Source organism: Heloderma suspectum, chromosome 13 (genome assembly GCF_057233095.1).
Source record: "Heloderma suspectum isolate Gila_16-S chromosome 13, 16-S_ref, whole genome shotgun sequence".
Lineage (NCBI taxonomy): Eukaryota > Metazoa > Chordata > Lepidosauria > Squamata > Helodermatidae > Heloderma > Heloderma suspectum.
This window is the reverse complement of record NC_139470.1, coordinates 32,151,595-32,177,072: the sequence shown is the minus strand read 5'-3', so window position 1 is coordinate 32,177,072 and position 25,478 is coordinate 32,151,595. Positions and strand designations below refer to the sequence as shown.

Sequence of the window (25,478 nt, the reverse complement as noted above, 5' to 3'; positions counted from 1 at the left end):
CGGCTTTAGTTGGCGGCGTTGCCATGGTTTGTTGCCTTCCAGAAACTGTGGTGCCCATTTTAATCCCATAAGCTGCCTGGAAGAAGGCTTGAGGAATTGGAAGGCACCACACCGTTTCATTTCTTTTAGACCTCTGCCCTGTTCTATTTTTGGCTGGTGGTTTTACTTTGGTTTTACTATGTGCTTTACTGTTCTTACCCCTTACTTTTTTTTTTTTTAACTATATAAAATATCTTATGTTTTTTTATTTACTTGTACACTACCCAGAGAACTTCGGCTATTGGGTAGTCTAAAAGTGCAATAAACAAGCAAGTGACTAACTAAGGGCTCACAGGTTTCAGCCCCTTTCCAGGACAGCCCACCCAGAAAAGCGTGGAGGAAAAGGGGCAGCTTTTGTTGCCAAGCTGCACCTTCTGAACGGGCTTGGCTGCCCTCTGATTCCATGGCGCACCCCCCCCGCCCGCTCTACCAAGGAATGGTAAACAGCCTCCGCTGCAACAGGGGGAGGGGGAAGCACCACTCCTGACCCTGCAGAGCATTTCTAGAGATTCCGCCCCAGCGGCACGAGAAGGAGCTGCATTCGGCGTCTCAACGCACAGAAACGTGGCTTTGCCAAAGCTGCAGGCATGCTGCAGGCCCCCTCCCTCTCCTGCAGAAACAGACTCCTGGGAAACTGAAGGCCTTGCTGCATGTTCAAGCTGCTGCGGTTGATGGACTGTAAAGCAAAAGAAACCACAAGAAGGGTGAGCGCCAGGCATGGCTTTGGAAACTGAAGCATGGGCGACAGATGCCAAATGCTCCCTGAAGTGGGCAGAAAGCACGCACAGAGGTCCAGTTGAGCTGGATGTTTTGGCCTGAGTCTTCTTCACCATCTTATAGGGAGGAGTGCTGAACTCTGACGGCCAGGACAGTGCTCCCCTCCCCTCCCCCCGCACCCCACCCCACCCCACCCCCCACAGCCCAGGGACAACAGCTCATCTGTGGAATGGGAGTGTGCCCATCATCCTGGATGCTCTCTGTAGTGTGTCCCTAAGCCCAGCAGGATCTGTGAACAACCAAGGGGTAAATTTCTGCTTGGCTCATCCCCCACCCCAACCCCCCTACAAGTGCTTAGGGAAGGTTATTTTAACTGGCAGCTTGGCAGGCAAAGAGCAGGGAAGGCTTTTGGAAAGGTCGAACTGTGTGCATTCGGATCAGCACAGAGCAGCCATCCTTTACTTGGAATAACTTAGTGGCACTGGATCCCAGAGGCCAGATCCCAGGGGAAAATGAAGGAATGAGGAACCCTAACAGAGAGCCCCACGCAAAGCCCAGTGCCCGGCTGGCATAGATGCCACAGTCCATGTCTGACTCATGGTGCGTGAGTGGTGTGTGTGTGTGTGTGCGTGAAAGAGAGAGAGAGAGAGAGAGGTGGGGGGAGAGGGGGAAGAGAGAGAAGAAGCCAAGGATACATCTTCCTGACCATAGCACCTTTCACTGGGAAAGAAAGGATGTTTCTATCCCATAGCTCTGTGACAATGCACCTGAACGCAGGTGGACAATGCCTGAGGAAACCCCCCAAACTAAAGGAGACCACTGAAGTGGGATTCCTGCATGCTTCATCTCCCTGCACAGCTCTGAGCACAGACAGACACCTCGACTGATAATACCACAAAAATCCAAAACATGAGAACCTGAACCAGTTTTGTGATACAGGTTACAGAATCCAGCTCTTCTTGGTGCAGAATTTTAATCTGACTAGCTGGTAAATCATAATGCAGGACTTATCACACCTTTATCACTCCTCCCCCTTTATCAGCACTCCTGCAATCAGCAAACCATGGGAGACTCACTCTCCCCGCCCCCGCCCCTCTGGCCACTCTCAGCATCTCTGACCAGGTTTGCACAATCATCGCAGCCCACTGTGGCTTATTTAAGATATGGTGGGTTGTGCCACATGCCAGGCAACTTTTGAATATCCAAGCCACAACCCCAGCTTGTCATGTCATCTGAACCTGGCGAGGGCATGTTGTTGGTGTGGCTAACAAACCACCCAGAACCCATGGGCTGTTTTAGGGTTGTGGGTGGTTTGTTAACAACACCAACAACCCATCCTCGCCAGGTTCAGATGACACAACAAGCTTGAATATTCAAAGTGGACACCCACACGCACCACAGCCCACTATGGCTTAAATGAGCCACAGCGGGCTGCTTGATTGTGCGAACCAGCCATCTGTCTGGCTCTCTTTTCTCCATATCTGCACTGCTTGTCACACTCCTTCACAACCACAACTACGCAGCATAAGATTTTTTGATTGGTTGGTTTATTCTGAGATAAAGTACAACAGAGGACTAGAAATCCTGAGCGAAGCCAAAGCCTGCAACAGACGCAGCTAGCCCACATGTGGATCCCAAAGCACCTGTGTGGCCCTTGGGTTTCTGAGAAAGACCAACCCGCCCGCCCTCCCACCAAGCGGGCAGCTCTGCACAATGCCAGTGGATTGGGTGGTTTGTATTTAGGCTGGCCGTGCTGCAATGTTGGAGCCCCAGATTGACCGGGTGCATCCAGACAGAGGGACAATGCCAGAGTCCCAATGCCCCAGCAGACACGGGTTCAGACTAAGCCTGCCTATCAGCACAGTGCTTGCCCCAGCGTCTGCCTAAAGGCAGATTCCCACCCTGCACCTTTGATCAGGTTTACACCTGTGCAGGCAAACCCCTAAATTCCAGCCCCATGATTTTCCGGCACAGCCATGCTGAGAGACGAAGAGGCACTCACTGCTTTTGTGGACTCCAGCAACCCCGAGGAAAGGGCATCTCGGCTGCCTCGGCTCTTGGAGCTGAGATGGGGAGAGGAGGAGGGCGAGTCGTCAATGTAAGGCATCAGGTCATGGTGCCGCCGCTGCTCTTCCACTCTGTCCACGTCATAGGCATAGCTGGGCGGCATCCCACCAAAAGAGATGTCTGCAAAGGGACCGAAGCAAGCTGTGAGGAGAGAGAATGATTCAGCTGGAGGCAAACCCACCACTCTCTCCAGTGCCCGCCCTTTGGTTCCAAGCCTGTTCTGCAAAGATCTTGCAATGTCCCTGCTCTTCATTACAGGCTCCTGCACTTCTTGATTTTCCTGAAGCCATGTCTGCTGGAGAACATCACAGAACCTCCCAAACCTGTGCCAACACACCTTAAGACAACTCTCCTGATGTTTCCAGTGAGTGCGCGGCTGTTTCAAATAGAACCTTATTTCAGAGCCTTCCTGGGAACTTCCAGACTTCGGCTCCTAACGCTACCAATCAAAAAACATTGCACAGCTATTCCGACTGTCCCTCCTTAATGGATTTGTGGGAAGGAAAAAGATGGAACAGTAGGAAAACATGGGAGGGTTACAGACATCCTCTGGACCATCCTCCGTAAAGTGCCATGAGTGACACAGGGCAAGCCCCTGTCTGGAAGCCCCCCTCCCCCAGTCTCAGAGAACAGACGTCCTTAACTGCACAACGCTGTTAGCAGGAACAGGACAAGGGTCTCCTGAAGGCCCTGGGGAGGATGGATGGGTGCAGCCCAGTGGCCCCTTCCATGGCGATGCTGCGGCAGCCACACAATCTGGATCGCATGGGGTCATTCACAAGTGCAGTTTGGGCTGGGGTGACCTTTGGTCCCCTCCAACCAGGACAGCAGGCCGAAATATCATGAGAAACACCGTCACCGTTTGTGCAAACCCCATCTGCATGCAGAGGGCCGCTGAGATTGCCAAGCAAGAGGCTGCCAGCACCTCTGCTGCTCTGTTCTCCCCCAACTGTCTCATGGACCTGCTCTTTATGGCACGCGTGTGTGGACACAGCACCCTGTTTCCCTGCAATACATTGTGAGGAACTGTGGCTGCTGAGACTGGGGGGCTGATAGCCACTGCAACGAGAAAGAGGTAGAAGTCAAGAGGGATGGGAAGCAGTGGTGATGTGAGATTCGCCAGCCAGACAGAGGCTCAGCTAAGGAAAAGCAGGAAGTACTTTTGGGTTTTGTAGAAAAAAGACCTTTGTTACATTCCTCCTTCCACAGCCAGCTCTCTACTCCACTATGTTTGGCAATTCAGTGGACACTGCATTTACATTGAATTACAACAGAATTTGCAATTTTACAAAGAAAATTTCAGGCAATGTGTAACCAGAAAATGTACAAGACAGGCGTTACTTTCCTTTTTATGAAGGCAAAAAGATGCTTGTGACATCTTTAAACAAAAATGTATAGCTTGACAACAGTTAAAATGCTTGAATTTGTTGCACTTTAATCTACAAATAATACCAATTCCTTAATCTACAAGCACTGTAGATAACGCAGGGTGGTTAGGCTAACAATGCTGCAAGGTGGCTAGCCCTAACCACTGTGCGATCCCCTGCCACGTGTGCAGCTAACCACATTCTGCAGCACAGTTAGCCTAACCACCCTCCCTCCTGCAGTCCTCCAACCTCTCCCTCATGCATCCCAGCAGCCTCTGCAGCTCATACAGCCACTGCAGGAGCAGTGCTACTGATGGCTGCTAGCAGCCATTTTTTTCCTTTTTTCTGCTTCTTTTTTCCTTCTTTCTGCTCCCCTTACAGAAATAAGCAAAAAATTAATAAAAGCGGCAGAATGTTGTGCAGAAGTTGCCATATCGTTACAATGCACATTTCCACATATGCACATTTGCAAAAACTGCTGTACGTCACTAAAACACGCATTATCCCTGTATACTGCTAAAATGCGCGTGTGCACAAAATCACTATATCAATATAGCGATTTTGCACACATGCACATTTTAGCAATATACAGGGATAATGAGCATTTTAGCAACATATGGTGGGTTTTGCACAATTTTCCACTGTTTTTATTTATTTTTTACTTATTTCTGTAAGGGGAGCAGAAAGAAGGAAGGAAGTGGCTACCAACAGCCCTCAGCAGCACTGCTCCTGTAGTGGCCATTTTCAGCCTCGCTGGCTGCAGAGGTCTATAGAAGCTCTGCTCGCCTCAGGACCCGTTCAAATGTCACGCTAAGGCATGGGTAGCACTGCTAACCATCTTGCAGCAGCACTGCTCTATAGAGAGTCTTGGCTATTTGCAAGCAAGGACAGGGACTGCAATAGAGTGGTCAAGGTGGCAAGCAAGTGGTCAAGGACTCAGGTTTCAGTCCAAGGAGGTTTAAGCTAAGGCAGGGGTGGTCAAAATCCAGGCAGAGGTCAGAACGCAGGCAGGCAGGCAACAAGGATCAGACAGCAGCAGCAGCAGCAGCCAAGATAACAAGCAAGAGGCCAAACACAGTAAATCAGTCAGGTGCATTACACAGTCCAGCCACAGGGTCCTTGAGCAGTCCAAAAGGCCAGAAAACAGAGCATCAGCCACAGGGCACAATTCAGGAGGCGGGGGGGGGGGGCATGGCAGAAGCTGGAAGGACCAGGCTGCTCCAACACTGGCGGGTTTCCAGTGAAGGTCTTTAAGCCCAAAGCCAGCCAGACCCCACCCAGAGCTCAGCTGTAGCAGTCAGAGCTCCCTTTCTAGAGCTTACTCCTGAGGAGCCCCTTTCTCCCGAGGAGACCTTTTCTGGAGGTGAGCACTCCTTTGCACAGGAGCCCCGCTAGCCTGTCACTTGAGGCGATGGCTCCCGGGGATCGGGGGGGGGGGGTTAGCTTCTGCCTCAGAGACAGAGTCCCTCCCTCCTGACAAGGACGGCCCTGCAGCCACTTCCCCTGAAGGTTCAGGCTCCTGGTTAACAAACCACCATGGCTGGGTCTGACCCTCATTCAGACGTCACACTGGCCCCCCATGGTTCGCTCAAAACTCCCGGCCACCATGGCTTAGCGTGACGCCTGGACATGCTCAATGACTGTTAACGCAAGATAAGGATCCCAAAGAGTTGTTGTCGCCTTGAGTTTCTTCCCCATGCAGAAGCAAGGGAGAGGCGGGAAGGCCTGCCTGTGTGCGAGCCACTGAGCAAACGTGGCGGGAGGCTTGCAGAGCAAAGGGCTCTCTTCAGGCACATGTGCAACGTGAGCCCCCCCCCCCCCCCGTGCTCGTAAGGAGGATTCCAGTCTGGCTGGAGGCAGGTGAGAGCTTATCTGGGGCTGAAAAGAGGGTTTCGAATGAGGGAAGTGCTCACTCCTCATCTGGCTTTCACCTTTGGCCTCACAGTTCTGTGTCTTGTTCCAAAAACCTGTGTGCCCAGAGGAGAGAGCGGAACAAGAAAATCCAGGCATGGCCACCACGGGAGGTGGCAGCTTTGTCGCTCCTGACAGGGGTGTCTCTCCCCCCACCCCCGCCTGTGGGAGTTTTATCCACTAAAACAGCTCAGGAGGGGCAATGAGCACCACTGAGGTGCACAGCAGAGAGGGCAGAGAGGAGTCCAGGGCGGGCATGCTGCCCTATGCTGCGCCCCCAACCACACACAGAATGCCAGATGCGCTCAAGAGCCCCCCTTCCCCCCGCCTTCCTTCCACAGGAAAAGCTGATGCTGCCACAGTGGGAGAGGGGAGTCGGCGGCCTGATGCTCTCCAACATCATGATGCTCTTTAGTGCAGGAAGTGCGGCTGAATCCCAAACCATCCACTGGAGCCACTGCTAGCTGAGCCACGGACCTCCACAATCTTAAAGGAATACAGAAGGACACAAAGGAGGCGGAAGCCAAGAAGGGGTGCCACATGCACTCAAATTCAAACGACCCTTTTCTGAAATATTCAAAGTCACACAAATATATATATATACAGTGTTATCCTTATGGAGGGGGTGTAGATTCTGTTTCTAATTCAGTTCTGTGAAGCGTAGCCTGGAATCAAGGGGGTAGCAATCTCCAATTGGTTCGTGCCAAGTGGAACTGATATACACAGGAGCAAAAAATTTGTCCGAGAAAGCATATATTGTTCTCTTTACATGTACTCTTACTAGAACAATTCATGTAGAATTAGGCTCAAAGTATGGAAAGCCCCTTCATGGATCACTGCCTTGTTGTGGTGAAGGGGCTTGCGTAACTCAGTGAAGCCATAAGCTATGCCGTGCAGGGCCACCCAAGACGGACAGGTCATGGCAGAGAGTTCTGACAAAATGTGGTCCACTGGAGAAGGAAATGGCAACCCACTCCAGTATTCTTGCCAAGAAAACCCCATGGAACGTATCACAAGGCTAAAAGAGATGACGCCGGAAGATGAGCCCCTCAGGTCGGAAGGTGTCCAATATACTACTGGGGAAGAGCAGAGGGTATTTCCAAGTAGCGCCAGAAAGAGTGAAGCGGCTGGGCCAAAGCCGAAAGGACACTCAGCTGTGGATGTGTCTGGTGGTGAAAAGAAAATCCGATGCTGTAAAGAACAATATTGTTTAGGAACCTGGAATGTCAGATCAATGAATCAGGGTAAGCTGGAGGTGGTCAAACATGAGATGGCAAGATTGAACATCGACATCTTGGGAATCAGAGAACTAAAATGGACAGGCATGGGCGAATTTAATTCAGGTGACCATCATATCTACTACTGTGGGCAAGAATCCCTTAGAAGAAATGGAGTAGCACTCATAGACAACAAAAGGGTGGGAAAAGCAGTACTGGGGTACAATCTTAAAAACGATAGAATGATCTCAGTACGAATCCAAGGCAAATCATTCAACATCACAGTAATTCAAGTCTACGCCCCAACCACTGATGCCGAAGAAGCTGAAGACCTACAACACCTTCTAGAACTAACACCAAAAAAAGATGTCCTCTTCATCATAGGGGATTGGAATGCTAAAGTAGGAAGTCAAGAAATCACCGGGATAACAGGCAGGCATGGCCTTGGTGTACAAAATGAAGCAGGACAAAAGCTAATAGAGTTTTGCCAAGAGAACACGCTGATCATAGCAAACACTCTTTTCCAACAGCACAAGAGACGACTCTACACATGGACATCACCAGATGGTCAATATCGAAATCAGATTGATTATGTCCTTTGCAGCCAAAGATGGAGAAGCTCTATACAGTCAGTAAAAACAAGACCTGGAGCTGACTGTGGCTCAGATCATGAGCTTCTTGTTGCAAAATTTCAGCTTAAATTGAAGAATGTAGGGAAAACCACTAAACCATTCAGGTATGACCTAAATCGTATCCCTTATGAATATACAGTGGAGGTGAGGAATAGATTTCAGGGATTAGACCTGATAGACAGAGTGCCTGAGGAACTATGGACGGAGGTCCGTAACATTGTTCAGGAGGCAGCAACTCAATCCATCCCAAAGAAAAAGAAATGCAAGAAAGCCAAGTGGCTGTCTGATGAGGCTTTACAAGTAGCTGAGGAAAGAAGGGAAGCGAAAAGCAAGGGAGAAAGGGGAAGATATATCCAACGGAATGCAGAGTTCCAGAGAATAGCAAGGAGAGACAAGAAGGCCTTCTTAAATGAACAAGGCAAAGAAATCGAGGAAAACAACAGAATGGGAAAGACTAGAGATCTCTTCAAGAAAATCGGAGATCTCAAGGGAACGTTTTGTGCAAAGACGGGCATGATAAAGGACAAAGAAGGCAGGGACCTAACAGAAGCAGATGAGATTAAGAAGAGGTGGCAAGAATACACAGAAGAACTATACAGGAAAGATCTTAATGACCCTGATAGCCATGATAGTGTGGTCACTGAACTTGAGCCGGACATCCTAGAGAGTGAAGTCAAGTGGGCCTTAGGAAGCATTACTAACAACAAAGCTAGTGGAGATGACATTATTCCAGCTGAGCTATTTAAAATCCTAAAAGATGATGCTGTTAAAGTGCTGCATTCAATATGCCAACAAATTTGGAACACTCAACAATGGCCGCAAGACTGGAAAAGGTCAGTTTACATTCCAATTCCAAAGAAGGGCAACGCCAAAGAGTGTGCAAACTACCGTACAATTGCGCTCATTTCACATGCCAGCAAGGTGATGCTCAAAATCCTACAAGCTAGGCTTCAGCAGTATGCGAACCGAGAACTACCGGAAGTACAAGCGGGGTTTCGAAGAGGCAGAGGAACTAGAGATCAAATCGCCAACATTCGCTGCATCATGGAGAAAGCAAGAGAATTCCAGAAAAACGTCTATTTCTGCTTCATTGACTACACTAAAGCCTTTGATTGTGTGGATCACAACAAACTGTGGCAAATTCTTAAAGTGATGGGAGTACCAGACCACCTTACCTGTCTCCTGAGAAACCTGTACGAGGGTCAAGAAGCAACAGTAAGAACCAGACATGGAACAACCGATTGGTTCAAAATTGGGAAAGGAGTATGACAAGGCTGCATATTGTCACCCTGCTTATTTAACTTATATGCAGAGTACATCATGAGAAATGCCGGGTTGGGAATCACAGGTCGGAATTAAGATTGCTGGGAGAATTATCAACAACCTCCGATATGCAGACAATACCACCCTAATGGCAGAAAGCGAAGAGGATGTAAAGAGCCTCTTGTTGAGGGTGAAAGAGGAGAGTGCAAAAGCTGGTTTGAAACTCAACATTAAAAAAACGAAGATCATGGCATCTGGCCCCATCACTTCCTGGCATATAGAAGGGGAAGAAATGGAAGCAGTAACAGATTTTACTTTCTTGGGCTCCAAGATCACCGCAGACGGTGACTGTAGCCATGAAATTAAAAGACGCTTGCTCCTTGGGAGGAAAGCTATGGCCAACCTAGACAGCATAGTAAGAAGCAGAGACATCACCTTGCCGACAAAGGTCCATCTAATCAAAGCTATGGTTTTCCCAGTAGTAATGTATGGCTGTGAGAGCTGGACTATAAGGAAGGCTGAGCGCCGAAGAATTGATGCTTTCGAACTGTGGTGCTGGAGAACACTCTTACGAGTCCCCTGGACTGCAAGGAGGTCAAATCAATCCATCCTAAAGGAAATCAACCCTGAGTGCTCATTGGAAGGACAGATACTGAAGCTGAAGCTCAAATATTTTGGCCACCTAATGCGAAGACAAAACTCTCTGGAAAAGACCCTGATGCTGGGAAAGACTGAAGGCAAAAGGAGAAGGGGACGGCAGAGGATGAGATGGCTAGATAGCATCACCGATGCAATGAATATGAACTTGAGCACGCTCCGGGAGAGAGCGCAGGACAGGAAGGCCTGGCGTGCTATGGTCCATGGGGTCACGAAGAGTCGGACACGACTGAACAACTGAACAACAACAACAATGGAAAGTTTTCAGTTAGCACTAAGATTTGTTGCCAGAGGTGGACTGTGCAAGATTGTGTATTCTGATAATGCCAAAGACTTCAAATGAGCTGATCAAGATTTGAAGGAACTTTGGTGGCAGAGAGATAAACAGAAACTTCAAGAATTCTTTGGAGAAAGAGGGATTGCTTGGAAATTCATTGCTGAGTGAGGAGTCTGGTGGGGAGGATTTGGGGAAAGACTTGTTGGACCTGTCAAGACTTGCTTTAAAAAGACACTAGGAAGAGCTGCTTTATCATATGAAGAACTGGAAACAATCTTAAGTGAAAGAGAAGTAGTACTGAACTCAAGACCCTTGTTTATAATGAGACAGAAGAACCATTGCCACAGACCCCAGCTCATTTTCTTGTTGGGCAGAGATTAATAATCCTACCTTCTCAGGAAAATAAAAATGGCACTCTTACAAATGCCACTTGACACAAACTTTCCAAGAGGTGGAAATATCAATGAACTTTGATGAATTGATTTTGGAACGGATGGCAAAGGGAAAATGTCCTGGAGTTAAGATCTGCACATTACAGCAACTCTCCAAAGCAGAGCATGGCAGTCAAGGTGAATGACTTGGTCCGGATCCATGAGGATAAATTGCTTAACACGTGTGGAAAGATGGACGAATTGAAGAATCATTCCAAGGACATGATAACCAGGTCTGCTTATGTTCTGTACGTTTGCCATCCTGAACAATTATTAGAAGACCTGTCCAGTTGTTCTATCCTCTGGAACTTTAAGAAGGAGATCAACTTGAAGTTCATCGGGCCAGAGGATGCTGAAACTCTAAAGGGCTAATGTTTTGCTTAGGAACATGAAACCTAAGGTCATGTGATGCCTTTTGTTAGTAGATGTGAGGCCTTCTCTCTCAGTCAGCTGTATCAGCAGAAATGTATGCTCCATTTGTTTGTTTTGCTTGACATAAAACAAGAGAAAAAGAGAAAACATCTCCAGAGTCCTCATTTTCACAGAAGTGGTTCTGCTGGATCCGGACTGCAACAAGGGCAGGAAAAGCACGATGGCTCATGCCATGGTAATCTTGGTAGCCCTTACCACACAACTGTTGTTTGGATCCAATGGAACTGTACCTCGCAGGAGGCCTTCTCAGCGCTTCCCACCAGGAAAAACTGCCTGCTCTTTTTCACAACATCCCATGCTTCACTTACTGAATGGCAGCCTTTATACCAAGTGTGTGTGTGTGTGTGGGGGGGCGTTCACAGGAAAAGTGGGGACTCACCTCTCACACATGTTACATTTAACCTGCACACAAGAAGGCCTTTTAACAGCGGTGTTTCTTCTGGTGTTTGCGTTTACGGAGTACAGAGCTGCAGGAGAAGCAGCATCCATCCTTCCACACATCTATTAGGGCAGGCACCTGCTGGGATCTTCAACGCACCCATGTAGCTCTCCACTACTTACTCCCTCCAAAAATTTATTTAATACAAACCTTGAAAAACATTAAGGCACCAGGTTTTCCCTCCTGTTCCTGCACCTGCTGCAGATCAGCTGCCTGTGGGCAGGCAGAGAAGAGGGGTTCCTGGCCCACCCAATCGCCTCCTGCCCACACAGACCTTTCCCCTTTGCTCTCTCCCCCCTCCTGCCCAGCCTCACTACTTCTCTCCCCACCAGCATCTCTTCTGACTAGCCAGGCCTCCATGGCAGCCATTATGTGACCAGCCACATCCACCATAGAGACCACTTTGTGGTGGTGCCCACAGCAGTTTCGCAAATGCCCACATTTGCCCTGGGTCCAAAAAGGTTGGGGACCCCTGACCCAGAGACCTGCATTCCCTTGGGGCAATCTTTTGGGAGCTACATACAAGCAGTGGGTGGGCCCAAAGCAAGCAGTGTGCAAGGCCAGACCCAACGTGGATGGGGCCACCACCCTGCTTTCCCTCTTTCTCTCCACATCCCCCTGCCTTGGCCAGCAGGCTGCCAAGAAGGGAAGAGGCAGCTCTTGCCAGAGCTCTGAGCTGATGGCTTCCAGGGGGATTTTGAAGTTAATCTGAGGGGCACGCATTGCCCTCCCCTGTGCTAAGGATGCCGAGGGTTCTGCTGACGTGACTGAACAGAGCCATCTTAAGAATCAGACGTAGTTACCTGTGAAATCACAAGCTGTCTGTTGAGACCACGAACCAAAGGTTTTGTAGTACCAGACACTCCAATCATGTCAGATTATGATGTCCCACTGTGTTATGCTCTGTGAGGCCTGCACATCCTCCTTTCCTGGTGCCCTCCAGCCACTGTCCTTTAGCAGCATTCCGCCTCTGAGCATGGAGGTGGTCTTTAGCCATCATGGCCTATCGCCACCAGCAGAACTTGAACTCCTCCTCCTCAAAAGATCGAATCCCATTTTAAAGCTATCTAAGCTAGTGGACATCAACACATTGGGTCCCCCCCCCCAACACCCACTTTTTAACATTTCAATTTGTTAACATATTTATTAAGGCATAAGCACGCCAAGGGCTAGCACACAACAAACCAAGCAACGAGAGCCACAGCGGAAGACAGTAACACCGTTTTGGTGCACAGCCTTCCAGAGATGTGCAAAATATGGCAGTGGACCACAGCAATCAACTGAGGCTCAATTAGCATGGGGCTGTTAAAATACATCCTTCCAGAACTTAGGCCATGTGGTTGGTGGGCCATGCAGCAAACTCTGCATAGTAGATAATAAAGTTACTAAAGTGTCAGGCTTTCCAGTTCCCTGACAACTCTCAGCGCGTGTGTCAGTTTTTCTTTCCATCTCTGCAGAAAGAGCCCAGGGGAGGCTCCCCAGTGTGCAGCCACTGCACGCCTTGCTGCCACCAACAGCATTCTGATTAAATCTTTCTGTAACAGAGCAGCCCCCCCGCCCGTGCCCTCCAGATTGGCTGGACAGCAACTCCCACCATTCCCAGTCTGCATGACCAACAGCCAGGCTTCCTGGGAAGGGGAGGCACAGCAGCCTGCACATCTGGAAGGCCCCAGGCTGGGGAGGGCTGCAGCAGAGTGTCATTTGCCTCTTGAGAGATGGATAGCAAGGGAAGGGCCCTGCAACACTTTTATGGGTGGCCGTTATTTTTTTGGGGGGGGAGTTGAAGCCCCTGTCTCCCAAACTCAAGAGGCTGTGGTCAGGCTGACCAGGCATGAATTACGGAGCCCTGATCCCCACTTCCCTTCCAGCATGTGGGGTTTGGCCAAAGCGATGCAGTTTGGTTGAAGAGAGGTGGCACCTGTGGAGGAGTTCAAATGTGGTTCCCTTGATTTGCACAGGAATGACTGTGACAGCTGGGGGGGCACATATTCAGCCCCACTGGGGCTCAGTGAAAGTCTGTCTCCCATATGGTCTTATGCCCCAAAGCCTAGCCATCTGTTGTGGCAGCAAGCCAACTATAAAGGAAGGAAACCTGGCCACTGGTAATATTCCCTTGGCTTAGCTAAACGTTTCTGAATAAGGTCAGTGACCTGAGGGCTGTGCCAACGTTGCTGATACAAACATTACCCAAACCAGGGGGTGGAGGATGGGGAAATATTGCATGCTTTATTGCCATAGCAAGCCTCCCCACCCCGCAACTGTACGCAAAAGGTATTTATCAGCATGTTACTACAGCATCTGCTAAAAATACACATCTGCTTAATACAGGGTTGCAAACTTTTGCATGCATCTAAATTTGCAACTCTGGGTTTAGCAGATGGTTTGTAACCTTTAGTGGATGCTTTTAGTAATGAAAACACTAAATAAAATGTTGTGCCTTCACTTGTGCTCCATCTCACTGAATGTGTCTGGCACAGGTTAGTCTAGCCTGGACATCAAGGACATCATGAAGTTCCGGGAGGGGAAAATTATTCTCCTGTGGGTGCCACGCACTTGCTGCCTTGAACAGGCAGCCTGGGCAGAGCAAGCAGCCTACCTGAACCGTGAACAAAGCTGTTTCCAGCTGGGCACCCGTAACGTCACGCCGTCACGCCTGAAGAAGCCCCGGCAGGTCCAGTCACATGCGAGTCCGCGGTCAGCGTGTCCCTGAGCTGCGCCTGTGCTGGCCGCTTCCACTGGCACTCGGAGGAGGCAGAGCTCCCCGGCACCAGGAGGGCCCCCTCTGCACCTAGGCTCAGGAGGCATCAGCAAGCACCGCCGGGTGGCTGGTAAAGCAGAAAGGGGAGCCAGAATGCAGCACAGGCTGGGAGGTCGCTCGAGGGAGCACGAGCAGAAGAGGAGCTCTGCCTCCCGCTGTCCTGCCCCGGCACGGCTTTCTGTTCCACCCCTGGGAGGGGAGGGCCATGCAGGAGACAGCAGTGCAGGAAACCAGCCCAACCTTGCCTTGCCAGAGAAGGTTCGCCACTCCGCGTTCTGCCAAACCTCCAGGTAACTGGCTGGCAGCCAGTTGTGTGGAAGGCATCTAGGAAGACACACACACACACACACACACACGCACACTGCCAAGAATATGTCCGTGATGTTAATATAGGGCTGTTATGTGGTAGGGGGAGGCAACAGTGATGTGCCACTCAGGATAATGCAGAACCCTGTTGATGTATACACCACTTTTCACAGCAAAAAGCCTTCCCAATCAAGCTAAATGACATAAATACAGTAAAAACAATACAAATCAATTTTATTTTTTAAAAAGCCAGTTACAGTAAAAGCAACAGGAGCTCAAAACCTGAAGTCCAGGAAAAACACCATGATTTATTATAAAAAGCACGATGGTCTTCAGAGCATGCCCAAAACGGAAAGGGCGGGCCTTGGCCAATCTCCCAAGGGAGTGAATTTCATAATCATGGGGCTACCACTGAAAAGACCCAGTCTCTGGTACATGCTAATCAGACTTCAGTTAACAGTGGGGCCAAAAACAGGACCTCCAAAGCCAATCTCACGGCTTGGGTAGATTCATGTAGGAGTAGGCGGTCACATGGGTAACCTTCAAAGAGGGATGGGGAGAAAATTGTTGGGTTTGCATTTCAAAGCAAACCTACCTAATGTGCACTTCCTGAACCAATACACAAACTAAACCACAGTTATCCTTCAGTATTTGCCCTTCTCTGGATTTGTGATGCAGTCCTCCAGTCAGAAAAAGCTTACAAAATGCATATTAGGGGCAAGTGCACACAAAAACATGTGTCCAAGGGGAAATAATCTACAAAAATGCATTATACTGAGGACATTGCATGCATAAATGTGTATGTTAGGAGAAATATGCACAACCATCTGAATTTTCATGCAGACTTTTAAAAAAGAAGTTCAAAAATTGATGTGCAAATGGGACAAAACCAATTTAAGATTAGAAAAATGAGAAATGGAAATTTACAGATTTGTCTACATTCATTCAAAGCCTCAAACACTTTAGGACCTGGTTAATAGCAGCACTTTAAATTGAGCTTGGAAACAAAATGGTAGCCAATGCAACTGAAGTAAATAGGTGTGACGCTGCCTCACTCCTATCAACGCTCTGAAAGCTGCATTCTGAACCAATTGCAGTTCCAGAGTGGCCATTTCTTTAAAGACAGCCATACATAAAATACAAGACTACAATCTAGCACAGATGTCATAAGTGTGTGGATGACCAAGGACAACGCTGCTTTCACCAGAGAGGGCAGCCGTTGGCGGTCTGCCCCCCAGAGAATGATAAATGGAGGTGGTTTTCTGACCTCTCTGGGGGAGCTTCCTCCAACCTTCGCTGGCAGTCTGGCTGAGGACTTGGCCGTGGTTTGAAATGAAGGATTCTTCAACATAAGTTTAATTACTTAGTTAATTAAAATATTTCTAGACTGCCTTTCTGGGCATGAGCCCTCCCAAGTCGGCCTACACAAATAAAATGCATATAATAAAATTCATAATAAAAAATGCTGCAGTAATAAAAGCAGCAAATGTTCCACAAAACAGCAAACATCAGCATAAGACAGAACCTACAGCACAATTGCAGCTATAAGCCAGTTTGATAAAACATAACCAGAAGAAGGCCAGAGTAAACAAGTGAGTCTTCTTCTGAAAAGGGCCTTCTGAAAAGCCTGCAATGGTGAAGGCCTGGTGGACCCCTGATGGCAATTTCTTCCAGAGGTGTGAGGCCCCTGCAGAGAAGGCCCTCTCCTGTATACTCGCCCATCAAACTGCCCTCAGAAACAGGCAAGTGAGAAGGGTCTTTCTTGCTGATTTTGAAGTGCAGGCAGGCTAGGGCAAGGGCAGTCCTTCAAGTAATTTTGTCCCAAACCGTTTAATGCTTTAAAGATCAAAACCAGCATTTGAGCTCGGAAACACACCAGTGCAGCTGGCGCAGTATAGGTGTTATATGATCTGATCGCCTTGCCCCCACCAGCACTCAGGTGGCCGCATTCTGTACCAATGGAAGTTTCTGGACCGTCTTCAAAGGCAGCCCCACATAGAGCACATTACAGTAGTCCAGCCTGGACGTCACTAGTGCATGGAGGCAGGTTTCATCCTCTCCAGACAGGGCTGCAGTTGGCGTACCAGACTAAGCTGGTAAAACACACTCCTGGACACCGCAACCACCTGGGCTTCCTCAGTTAGCTCAGAGTCCAGGAGGACTCCCAGACTGCGCACCCGTTCTTTTAGGGGGAGTGCAACCCCATCTAGGACCACTTTTAAACCTCCATCCAGAGCGGGTGGTTTCCCAACCTGCAGTACCTCAGTCTTGTCTGGATTAAGTTCCAGATTGTTCACGCTCATTCATCCCAAAACAGCCTCCAGCCACTGGTTCAAGAGTTCCACAGCCTCCCTGGGATGCATATATGGAAACGAGAGGTAGAGCTGAGTATCATCTGCATACTGACAACACTTGCATGAAGGACAGAATGGAACCTCGTGGCACCTCACAGGCTAGTGGTCACGGGTGGAGCGGAAACCCTGCAGCACCGCCTTCTGAGACTGCTCCTCCAGGAAGGGCTGGAACCACTGTTTTTCACCGAAGATGTGCTCTTGGCAGTCTGTGCTCCCGTCTCTCCCCTGTCATGGGGGGCTGCACAGGACTGTTTGTGGGGCTGCATGCAGCCCTGCAAGGTTGTGCACCCCTGCTGAAGTTCATCTTTGAAGGCCCTACTCACTGGGCCCAACACTAAGGTCTGCAAGCTTGGCAGGATGAAATTCCTTCCCCTGAAATACCTGGCTGGCTCCACCTGTAGCTGCTTCGAAGAGGGCTCTTAAAACATACATAAGACCACAAGAAGAGCCTGCTGGATCAGACCAAGGTCCATCCAGTCCAGCGTTCTGTTCACACAGTGGCCAACCAGCTGCCCACGGGAAGCCCACAAGCAGGACATGAATGCAAGCAATACCCTCCCACCCATGTTCCCCTGCAACTGGTGTACACAGGTATACATATAGGCTGATTTGAGCATATAGCCATCAGAACTAGTAGCCAGTGATAGCTTTTTCCTCCAGGAATTCGACTAAATCCCCCTTTAAAGCCATCCAAACTGGTGGCCATTGCTACATCTTATGATAGCAAATTCCATAGTTTAACTACGTGCTGTGTAAAGAAGTACTTCCTTTTATCTGTCCTAAATCTTCCACCAATCAGATTCAGGGGATGACCCCATTGGGCTCTAGTATTATGAGAAAGGGAGAAAAATATCTCCCTATCCACTTTCTCCACACCATACATAATTTTGTACACTTCGATCTTGCCTCCCCTTACTCACCTTGACTCTAAGCTAAACCTTCCCAGATGTTGTAACTTTTCCTCATCGTTACTGATCCATAGGAGGACCTCACCTCTTATTCCATAACTGCTAAGTTTTCTTAGGAGTCTTTGATGAGGGACTTTGTCAAAAGCCTTTAGGAAGTCCAAGTAAACAATGTCTACGTGATCACCCCTATCCATATGTTTATTATAGACACTCGCAAAGAACTCTAAAAGGTTAGTGAGCAGAACTTACCTTTGCAGAAGCTATGTTGATTTTTTTTCAGCAGAACTTGTCCTTCCATCTGCTTATTTATTTTGTCTTTAATGATGCTTTCAACCAATTTACTCAGAACAGACATTACGCTAACCAGCCTGTAACTTCCCGGATCCCCCTGGATCCCTTTTTTAAAAAATGGCATTACACTGGCCATTCTCCCGTCATCTAGTACAGAGGCTATTCTTAGGAACATGTTGCATATTTTGGTTAGAAGATCAGCAATTTCACATTTGATTGTTTTAAGAACTCTAGGATGGATACCATCTGGGACCAGTGATTTAGTCACTTTCAGTTTGTCAACAGGGTCAAGAACTTCATTTTTTGTCACCACTATTTGTCTCAGTTCATCAGGATTCTTTCCTGAAAACATCAGTTCAGGCACAGGTTATCTGTCCTACATCTTCTTCAATGCAGACAGATGGAAAGAATTCATTTAGCTTCTCTGCAATCTCCTTATCCTCCTTTAGTATGCCCTTGACTCCATTGTTATCCAAAGGTCCGATCACCCCCTTATCTGATTTCCATTTCTGATGTATTTTTTATTGTTGGTTCTCCTCAAAATCCTTTTTTCCTTCTCGTACTGTCTGCTTGCATTTCCTTTGTGCAAGTTAGTGTTCTCTTTTTGTTCTCCTTGTTTAGGGGAAGACTTCCAGTTTCTAAAATAAGGCTTCTTTCTCTAATAGCTTTCTCAACACTGCTAGTTAACCATACTGGTAATCCCTAGGACACGGTGTTACCTTTCCTAAGCAGTGGTATAAATTCTAGCTCAGCTTTAATTATTATGGTTTTGAGTAACCTCCATGTATTTTGAAGGAATTTAACCCTCTTGACTTCCCTTTCAACTTCCTTTGTACCAATTCCCTCGTTTTAGAGAAGTTTCCTCTTTTAAAGTCAAATGTGACTGTGTTGGACTTTCTGGGCAATTTTCCACTTAAATATATATTAAATCTGATAGCACTGTGGTCACTGTTTCCAGTTGGTTCAACAACATTTACATCTCATACTAGGTCCTGGGCAACCCCATTTAGGATTAAAACCAGGGTCACCTCCCCTCTGGTCAGTTCCATGACCGTCTGTTCTAGGGCACAGTCATTTAGGGCATCGAGAAATTTAACCTCTTTGTCATGACTGGAACGTGCATTTATTTAGTCCATGTGGGGATAGTTGAAGTCACCCATTATTACAACACTTCCACATTTGAATGCCTCTCTGATTTTGTTTTCCATCTCACGGTCATGCTGAACATTCTGGTCTGGGGGACAATAGCTTGTTCCTAGTACTAAATTACTTCTAGAGCCTGGTATTGTCACCCACAGTGCTTCCGTGAAGGAGTCTGCCCCTTTGAGGCTTTCTAGTCTGCTTCACGCTATGCCCTCTTTAATGTACAGAGCAACACCTCCTCCAGTATGCCTTCCCCTGTCCTTCCTGTAGAGTTTATATCCAGACATGACCATATCCCATTGGTTCTCTCCATTCCACCATGTTTCTGTAATGCCCACTATATCTAGGTTCCCTTTTAAAACCAGGTCCTCCAACTCTCCCATTTTGGCACAGAGGCTTCTAGCATTTGCACAGAAACACCTATACATGGCATCCCTCCCCAGATGTCTCTGACATGTGCATCTTCTGCTATGGCACCTAGGGACCTCTGACTGGCTATCATGTGTCCCCAACATACTTGTTTTCTGTGCTGTTAAAAACATGGAGGACAAGATGGGACCTTGAGGTACCCCATAAGCCAATAGCCATGGGGTACAATGATAGTGCCCCAGAAGCACCTTCTAGAGCCAGCCCTCTAGGAAGAGCTAGAGCCACCTTGACCCCATGCCTCCTAGCCCCATTGCATTCAAATGGCCCCGAAGGGTACCACAGCCGAGGGTGCTAAAAACCACTCAGGGTTCAGGAGGGTTAGCAGGGCTGCACTCCCCCCACCCATAGGTCATCCGCCAGGGTAACCAAGGCAGCTTCAGACCCCAAAACAGCTTCAAAACCAGGCTGAAACTGACCTGAATAATAATGATAATCCAAACCACCCTGAGCCGAGACGTCACAATTTGTTCCAAGACCTTGCCCAAGAATGGTAAATGTGACACTGGAGGACAGCTGTTCAAGGTGTATTTCTTCAGAGTGGAGCACACAACTGCCTTCTTTACGACAGCAGTAATGCCACCCCCACCCCCCGCCGCTGACTACTTCTGAGACCCAGCTGCCCAGGTCTCCTCAGGCAGCTTTCATTGCTCAGGAAAGGGGCAAAGGTCAGGCACTCAAATGACAGGTCTCAAGGGGCCAAGGGGCCATCCACATCCTCAGCCTTCACAGTCCGAAAGGTATCCATGAAAACCCGCCAGATGGTACATGAGCTGCACCCATCTCTGATCAGTCTGCAACATGCCTTGAAAATTGGTTGCAGCAGGATATGGAGGACTCAGGAGAAGTCTCACTCCTGTGTCACAGGAGTATCGGAAGCTGCCTTATCCCGAGTCGGACCCTTGGTCCATCTAGCCCAGTATTGCTGACACTGACCGGCTGCAGTGGCTCTCCGCGGTTCCAGGCAGGGGTTTTTCCATCTCTGCCTGAAGATGCTGCTGGGGACTGAGCCTGGGCCCTCAGCATGCAGGACAGGGGCTCTGCCACTGAGCTGTGGCACCAGACTGCAACAGCCCACGGAGAAAAGCTCTGCTGGACAGCAGCGCACAACACACTCTTTCCACACTGTCATCCCCCCCTCCACCCATGTGGTAAGCCCCAGTCTGCACTCCCTCCTGTGCTCGGTCGCACTCACCCTGCATCTTCTGCCATTTGTGCTCCAGCTGCCAGCCCACCCACCCACTTCATTGCCTTCAACTTCTCAGTATACGAAGCAGCCCTACAGTTCTGATGAGGGCCATTAGGAGTGATTGTTTTGACATCCTCAGTCACCTCTCCATTCCAGAGAGAAGCCAAAGCCTTGCTAGGACTACCAGCCATATCAGAGGAGAACCTGCTCCAGAGAGGTTAGGAACCACTCAGGATCCATCAGCCGCCACAGTGGCCCATCCCAAGAGCCCACACACGCGCGCACACGGTCCCTCGCTTCCACAGATCGCTTTCCTCCCAATCCATAATGAAAAGCAAATCCAGCAGATGCCCTACCAAAGGGACTGCTCCAGATACAGCTTGAAACAGGCCAAGAAAATCCTGAGCTGCACCTGAAAAGGTGGCCTCAACAGGGACACTGAAGTCCCCTGACCGCCAATCTGCAGTCTTCGATGCCACCGCAAGACCACTCCTGGCAGGAAGGCAAACCATGAGGCAGTGGGGTGAGCTAACAGACACCCTTCCTGCCTTGGAAACTTCACCCAAGGTACAGGCACCCAAATGGACAGACTTCAGGATGGGAAGCCCGTAGATGCAAGAGTTGCTCCAAGAGACCGCCTGGCCTGACCACTGTGCAGAGACAAAGACACAAGCCTGGAGGAATGCAAGCCAGATACCCACGTGCCTTAAACAAAGAGAAAAGGAGGAAGCCTGGCAGAGAAGTCTGGAAAGGTCACAAGCCTACCTAAATGTCTGACTGGCACATCTGCCCATGATAGTTATTTGTGGGCTTTACAAAGGGGGGAGGGGTAGCATCATAGCATTGGAAGGGGCATCAAAGGTCACCTTGTCCAACAGTCATCCCCCCCCCCCCAGGGCCTGGTCAGGAAATCCACTGCTACAGCAGCCCCAACAGGAGGCCACCAAGCGCTGGCCTCTGACAGAGGAGGGGCCACCACCTCCCAGGCAGCCTGGTCCACCGCTGGACATGGACTGCACTGTTCAGTCCCCTTGGACTCTGAACCACTGGCACAGGGCCTGCCCTCTGGAAGATGCCGACTCTCGTACAGCCGTTTCACCTGGGAGCCACAGGTGGGCAGCTACTTACAAACCTACCTGCAAATGGAACACACAGCACCCCCACCCCCAAGACAAGCCGCTTCTCAAGTGCAGTGAAGAGAAGCAGCAGCCAAGGCAGGGAGTCGCGATGGGACAAATGGTAGCCCTTAGCCATGCCCAGAAGTGGGCATGAGATTTTTCTGCTTAGAGGCAGTTGTCACATAGGGGCTTGCAGAGAAAACCCGATTAAGATTAGGGCTGCAGTGTTTAATCAATCAGATGAGAAGCCTGTAAGAAAAATTATAAACCATAGTGACAGTCAGGTAATAGTTTTTATAAAAACACCATCTTACATGCCAGATCCATCTGTGTGGGCTTTTAGGAGGGTTGAAAACACCCCTTTAAAATAGGTTTGGGGTGCATACATAAGTTTGGGAGCCAAATCTATTATAATTGTATCCTCTTGTTAAGTGGAAAGCAATGTATTTGTCTTTAGCTTTATTGTTTTTACTGTGTGTTGTTAGTTTTAAGCATGTCCAGTACCTGCTTTAGGAATTGAAAAGTAGGCCATACGTTGTTAAGAAAGGTCCCAGCCAAGGTCACTGCAGTAAAGACCCTTCCCCCCACACCCCTGGGCACGCCCTCCTGTTCTGTACAGCCCATTGCAGAAGCCCATTGCCAGCCAGCCGCCCAGCCGTTTGCTCGCTCCCCAAAGATCATCTGAAAACACAAGAGGCTTCCAGCAGGAGACAATGCTGCAGACACCAAGGGTTAAAAGCAGCAGCGGCCATTCGGAGTCCAAGGTACACTGGAGCAGCTGCAAAGCAGACGTAGCCACGGGGAAAAATGCCCCCGCAACAACTGCAGGGATGACGTGGGCCTCCCCTGCTCTGAAGTAAGCGAGGGGCACAGACTCTATTCAACAAACAACCAGACAGCAGCAGACTCTCCTTTCCCCAGAAGGAGCAGCCCTGCCTGGCGTCGCATAGGGACTAGGAGACCAAGCGATCCAACCAGGAAGACCCCACGGCAGGGCCCAACACAAGCCACTCCCCACCACAACCCTGCCACATGGGGATAATAATACCGGTCTGCCTTATAGGGTTGTTGTAAGGATTACAACAGAAGAATGTGTCTGAAGTGCTTTGAACACCCTAAAGCACCCTTCCCGCTGGGGCTCTCCAGATCTGCTGGACTACTCCCCCATCATCTTCCACCCAGCCAACACATCTGGAAGGCACCAGGTGAATGCTTTACAGGCATTAAGTAATCATAGTATTTTATCAACGCAAAGCATTGATCCAGGAGAGCAGTCAACCCCAGGGAACACAGAGAAGCCACGAAGCGGGGCCTGCAACAGCTTTGGCATGAAAGAACGGCCTAGAAGGAAGCAGCAGCTCCAACATCCTTTGCCACTGCAAACTGCAGACATTCCAGCTCCAAACAGGAGGAGGAACAACATGGAACAGGCTGTGCTCCCACCCCCGCCCAGCACACACACGCACGCACACAGTGCCACACAAGCAAAACCATTTCCTGAACTGGGTTCTTTACAGGCATGTGGAAGGAAGCTGGGAGACACCCAGAGAACTTTGAAACTCCCAGATGCAGCTGCGGCAAGTTCCCCAAATGCAGCGCCTCAGGCTTGCGCCAGCCCTTCCACATCCACACACATGCATGCTTAGGGAAGGGAAGCGGGAGGGGACACAGCCGTCCCAGGAACGGCGGCACTCTTGCCCAGCTCGGCTGGCCCTGCTGGCATTCGAGGCTGCAGCCAGGGGTGGGGGTGCCTTGGAGCAGCCTTCCCCCAACCCGGGCCCTCCAGATGTGCTGGGCCACAACTCCCATAATTATCATTTCTCCCATAACTGAGAGAAAGCCGAGCCTTTGCCTCCGCTTCGGAGCACGTGCGTCCTCCCGCGATTTGCTCTGGCAGCCGAGCTGGTATTCAGAGGGGCTTGGGAATAGTTCAGCCCCTGGATCCTCCCCCTTTCAGGACAAGCGAAGGCGCGCCAGGGCAAGGAAAGCCCATGAGCCACCAGAGCTGGGAAACGGGAAAGGCTGCTTGTGCAGAGGAGCTAAATTTAGGCCTTGCTTTCGCTGAGACCTTTACAGAAAGTTGCCAGGCAGGCTTTCTCCATGCTCAGTTCAGCCTCTGCAAAGATCCAGATTTGAAGTTTTTTCTTAAAATTAAGTTGTGCCTGAAACAGAAACCCACCTACTGTATTGCAAAGCCGCACAGAACCAACACTCTTGGGATAATATTGTGGGGTTCTAGAGTTGTTACTTTCCTTAAGCCAGAGATCTTCAACCAGCAAGTCAAGACCCAGAGGTGGGTTGCGAGGCCATGTCAAATGGGCTGCAACAAAGCAATTTCTCATGACGCTTTATTTCTGGGGTCTCTTACACGGCAGGCCCAGGGGCGCAAAGGCCCCCTTGCGGACTTCCAGTTGCACCTGCAAAACTCCCCACTGCCAGGTTCGCTTTCCTGCTCCTGGACCTGCCACTGATCAGCTGTTCTGTCAGCAGGAAGAGACGGAAAGAGCTGCTTCCTGGCCCGTCCAACCTTCTTCCACCCACAGACCTTTCTCCTTTGCTCTCCCTCTCGCCACTCCCAGCCTCTCGCCTTGCTCTTTCTCTCCCCCTCCACCTCCAGTTTCCCGTCCCAGCCTCCTTCTTTCTCTCCCTCTCACCTTCATCTCACTGTTCTCCCTTACCCTCTAGCCACACACTTTTACTTTGCTATTTCTCCCCCCCATTTACCCCACTAGTTCTCTCCCCTTCCAGACCCTACCCTTGCTCTTTTTCTCTCCCTCCCAGTCCCTTCTCTTGCTCTTCTTCCCTCTCTCTCTCTCTCTCTCACACACACACAGCATCATTCCAGGCAGGGGATTTGATGGCAGAGGAGACAGGAATGCCAAGGGAGGGACAGAACAGCTGAGCTGGGTCAAAGTACTGAAAACTTTCTCTTTCCTTTGGGGCTCTGCATTTTCGGTGTGGGGACAGGGTGTTTGTGTGTTATCTGTGTGGGGCAGCTGTGTGAATGAGGCATGGGGGGTGGCTGGGGGTGTAGGAAAGTTGGTCCCATGTTGCAGGCTGGAAATCAGAGGTGGGTCCTGGGTCCAGCCAGCTTAAAGGCCACTGCCTTAAGCCCACAGAATGGGATAGATGACGGTGATTGGAGGTCAGGCAGGGGATGCACACGCAGTCTCTCCACCAGGTTGGTCCCCCTATGGCATTCAAAAACCTCCTGCTTGACAGCTGCCTCTTTAAGAACACAGTAAGAGGACAGACGGAGTCACACCCCGGCTCCATCTAGCCCAGTACTGTCGACACTGACTGGCAGCAGCAGCTCTCCAGGGTTTCAGGCAGGCGTTTTTCCAGCCCTACCTGGAGATGCTGCTGGGGATTGAACCTGGGAGCCTTCTGCATGCGAAGTGGGGGCTCTGCCATGGGGCCACGGCCCCTCTTTGCTTCTGACTCCTGATTCAGTTGGCCACTGGAGGTGACGAAGGGCAGTGTACTCGCGTCGTCCAATTCTTACGGACAGTTGGCACAATCCGCAGAACAAAGTG

The 25,478-nt window shown here is 49.6% G+C and overlaps 1 protein-coding gene across 3 annotated transcripts in view; it reads right to left on the bottom strand.

The window, feature by feature from the left end:
• BCR (BCR activator of RhoGEF and GTPase) overlaps positions 1-25,478 on the bottom strand; it is a 149,572-nt gene that overhangs the window by 83,441 nt on the left and 40,653 nt on the right. For 2 of the 3 annotated variants that reach the window (XM_084819912.1, XM_084819913.1), the window contains exon 2: positions 2,759-2,943. In XM_084819912.1, the coding sequence (XP_084676038.1) occupies positions 2,759-2,943 (185 nt within the window). Of the gene's footprint in view, positions 1-2,758; positions 2,965-25,478 lie in introns of all 3 variants that reach the window. The other variant, XM_084819911.1, reaches the window with a different exon arrangement.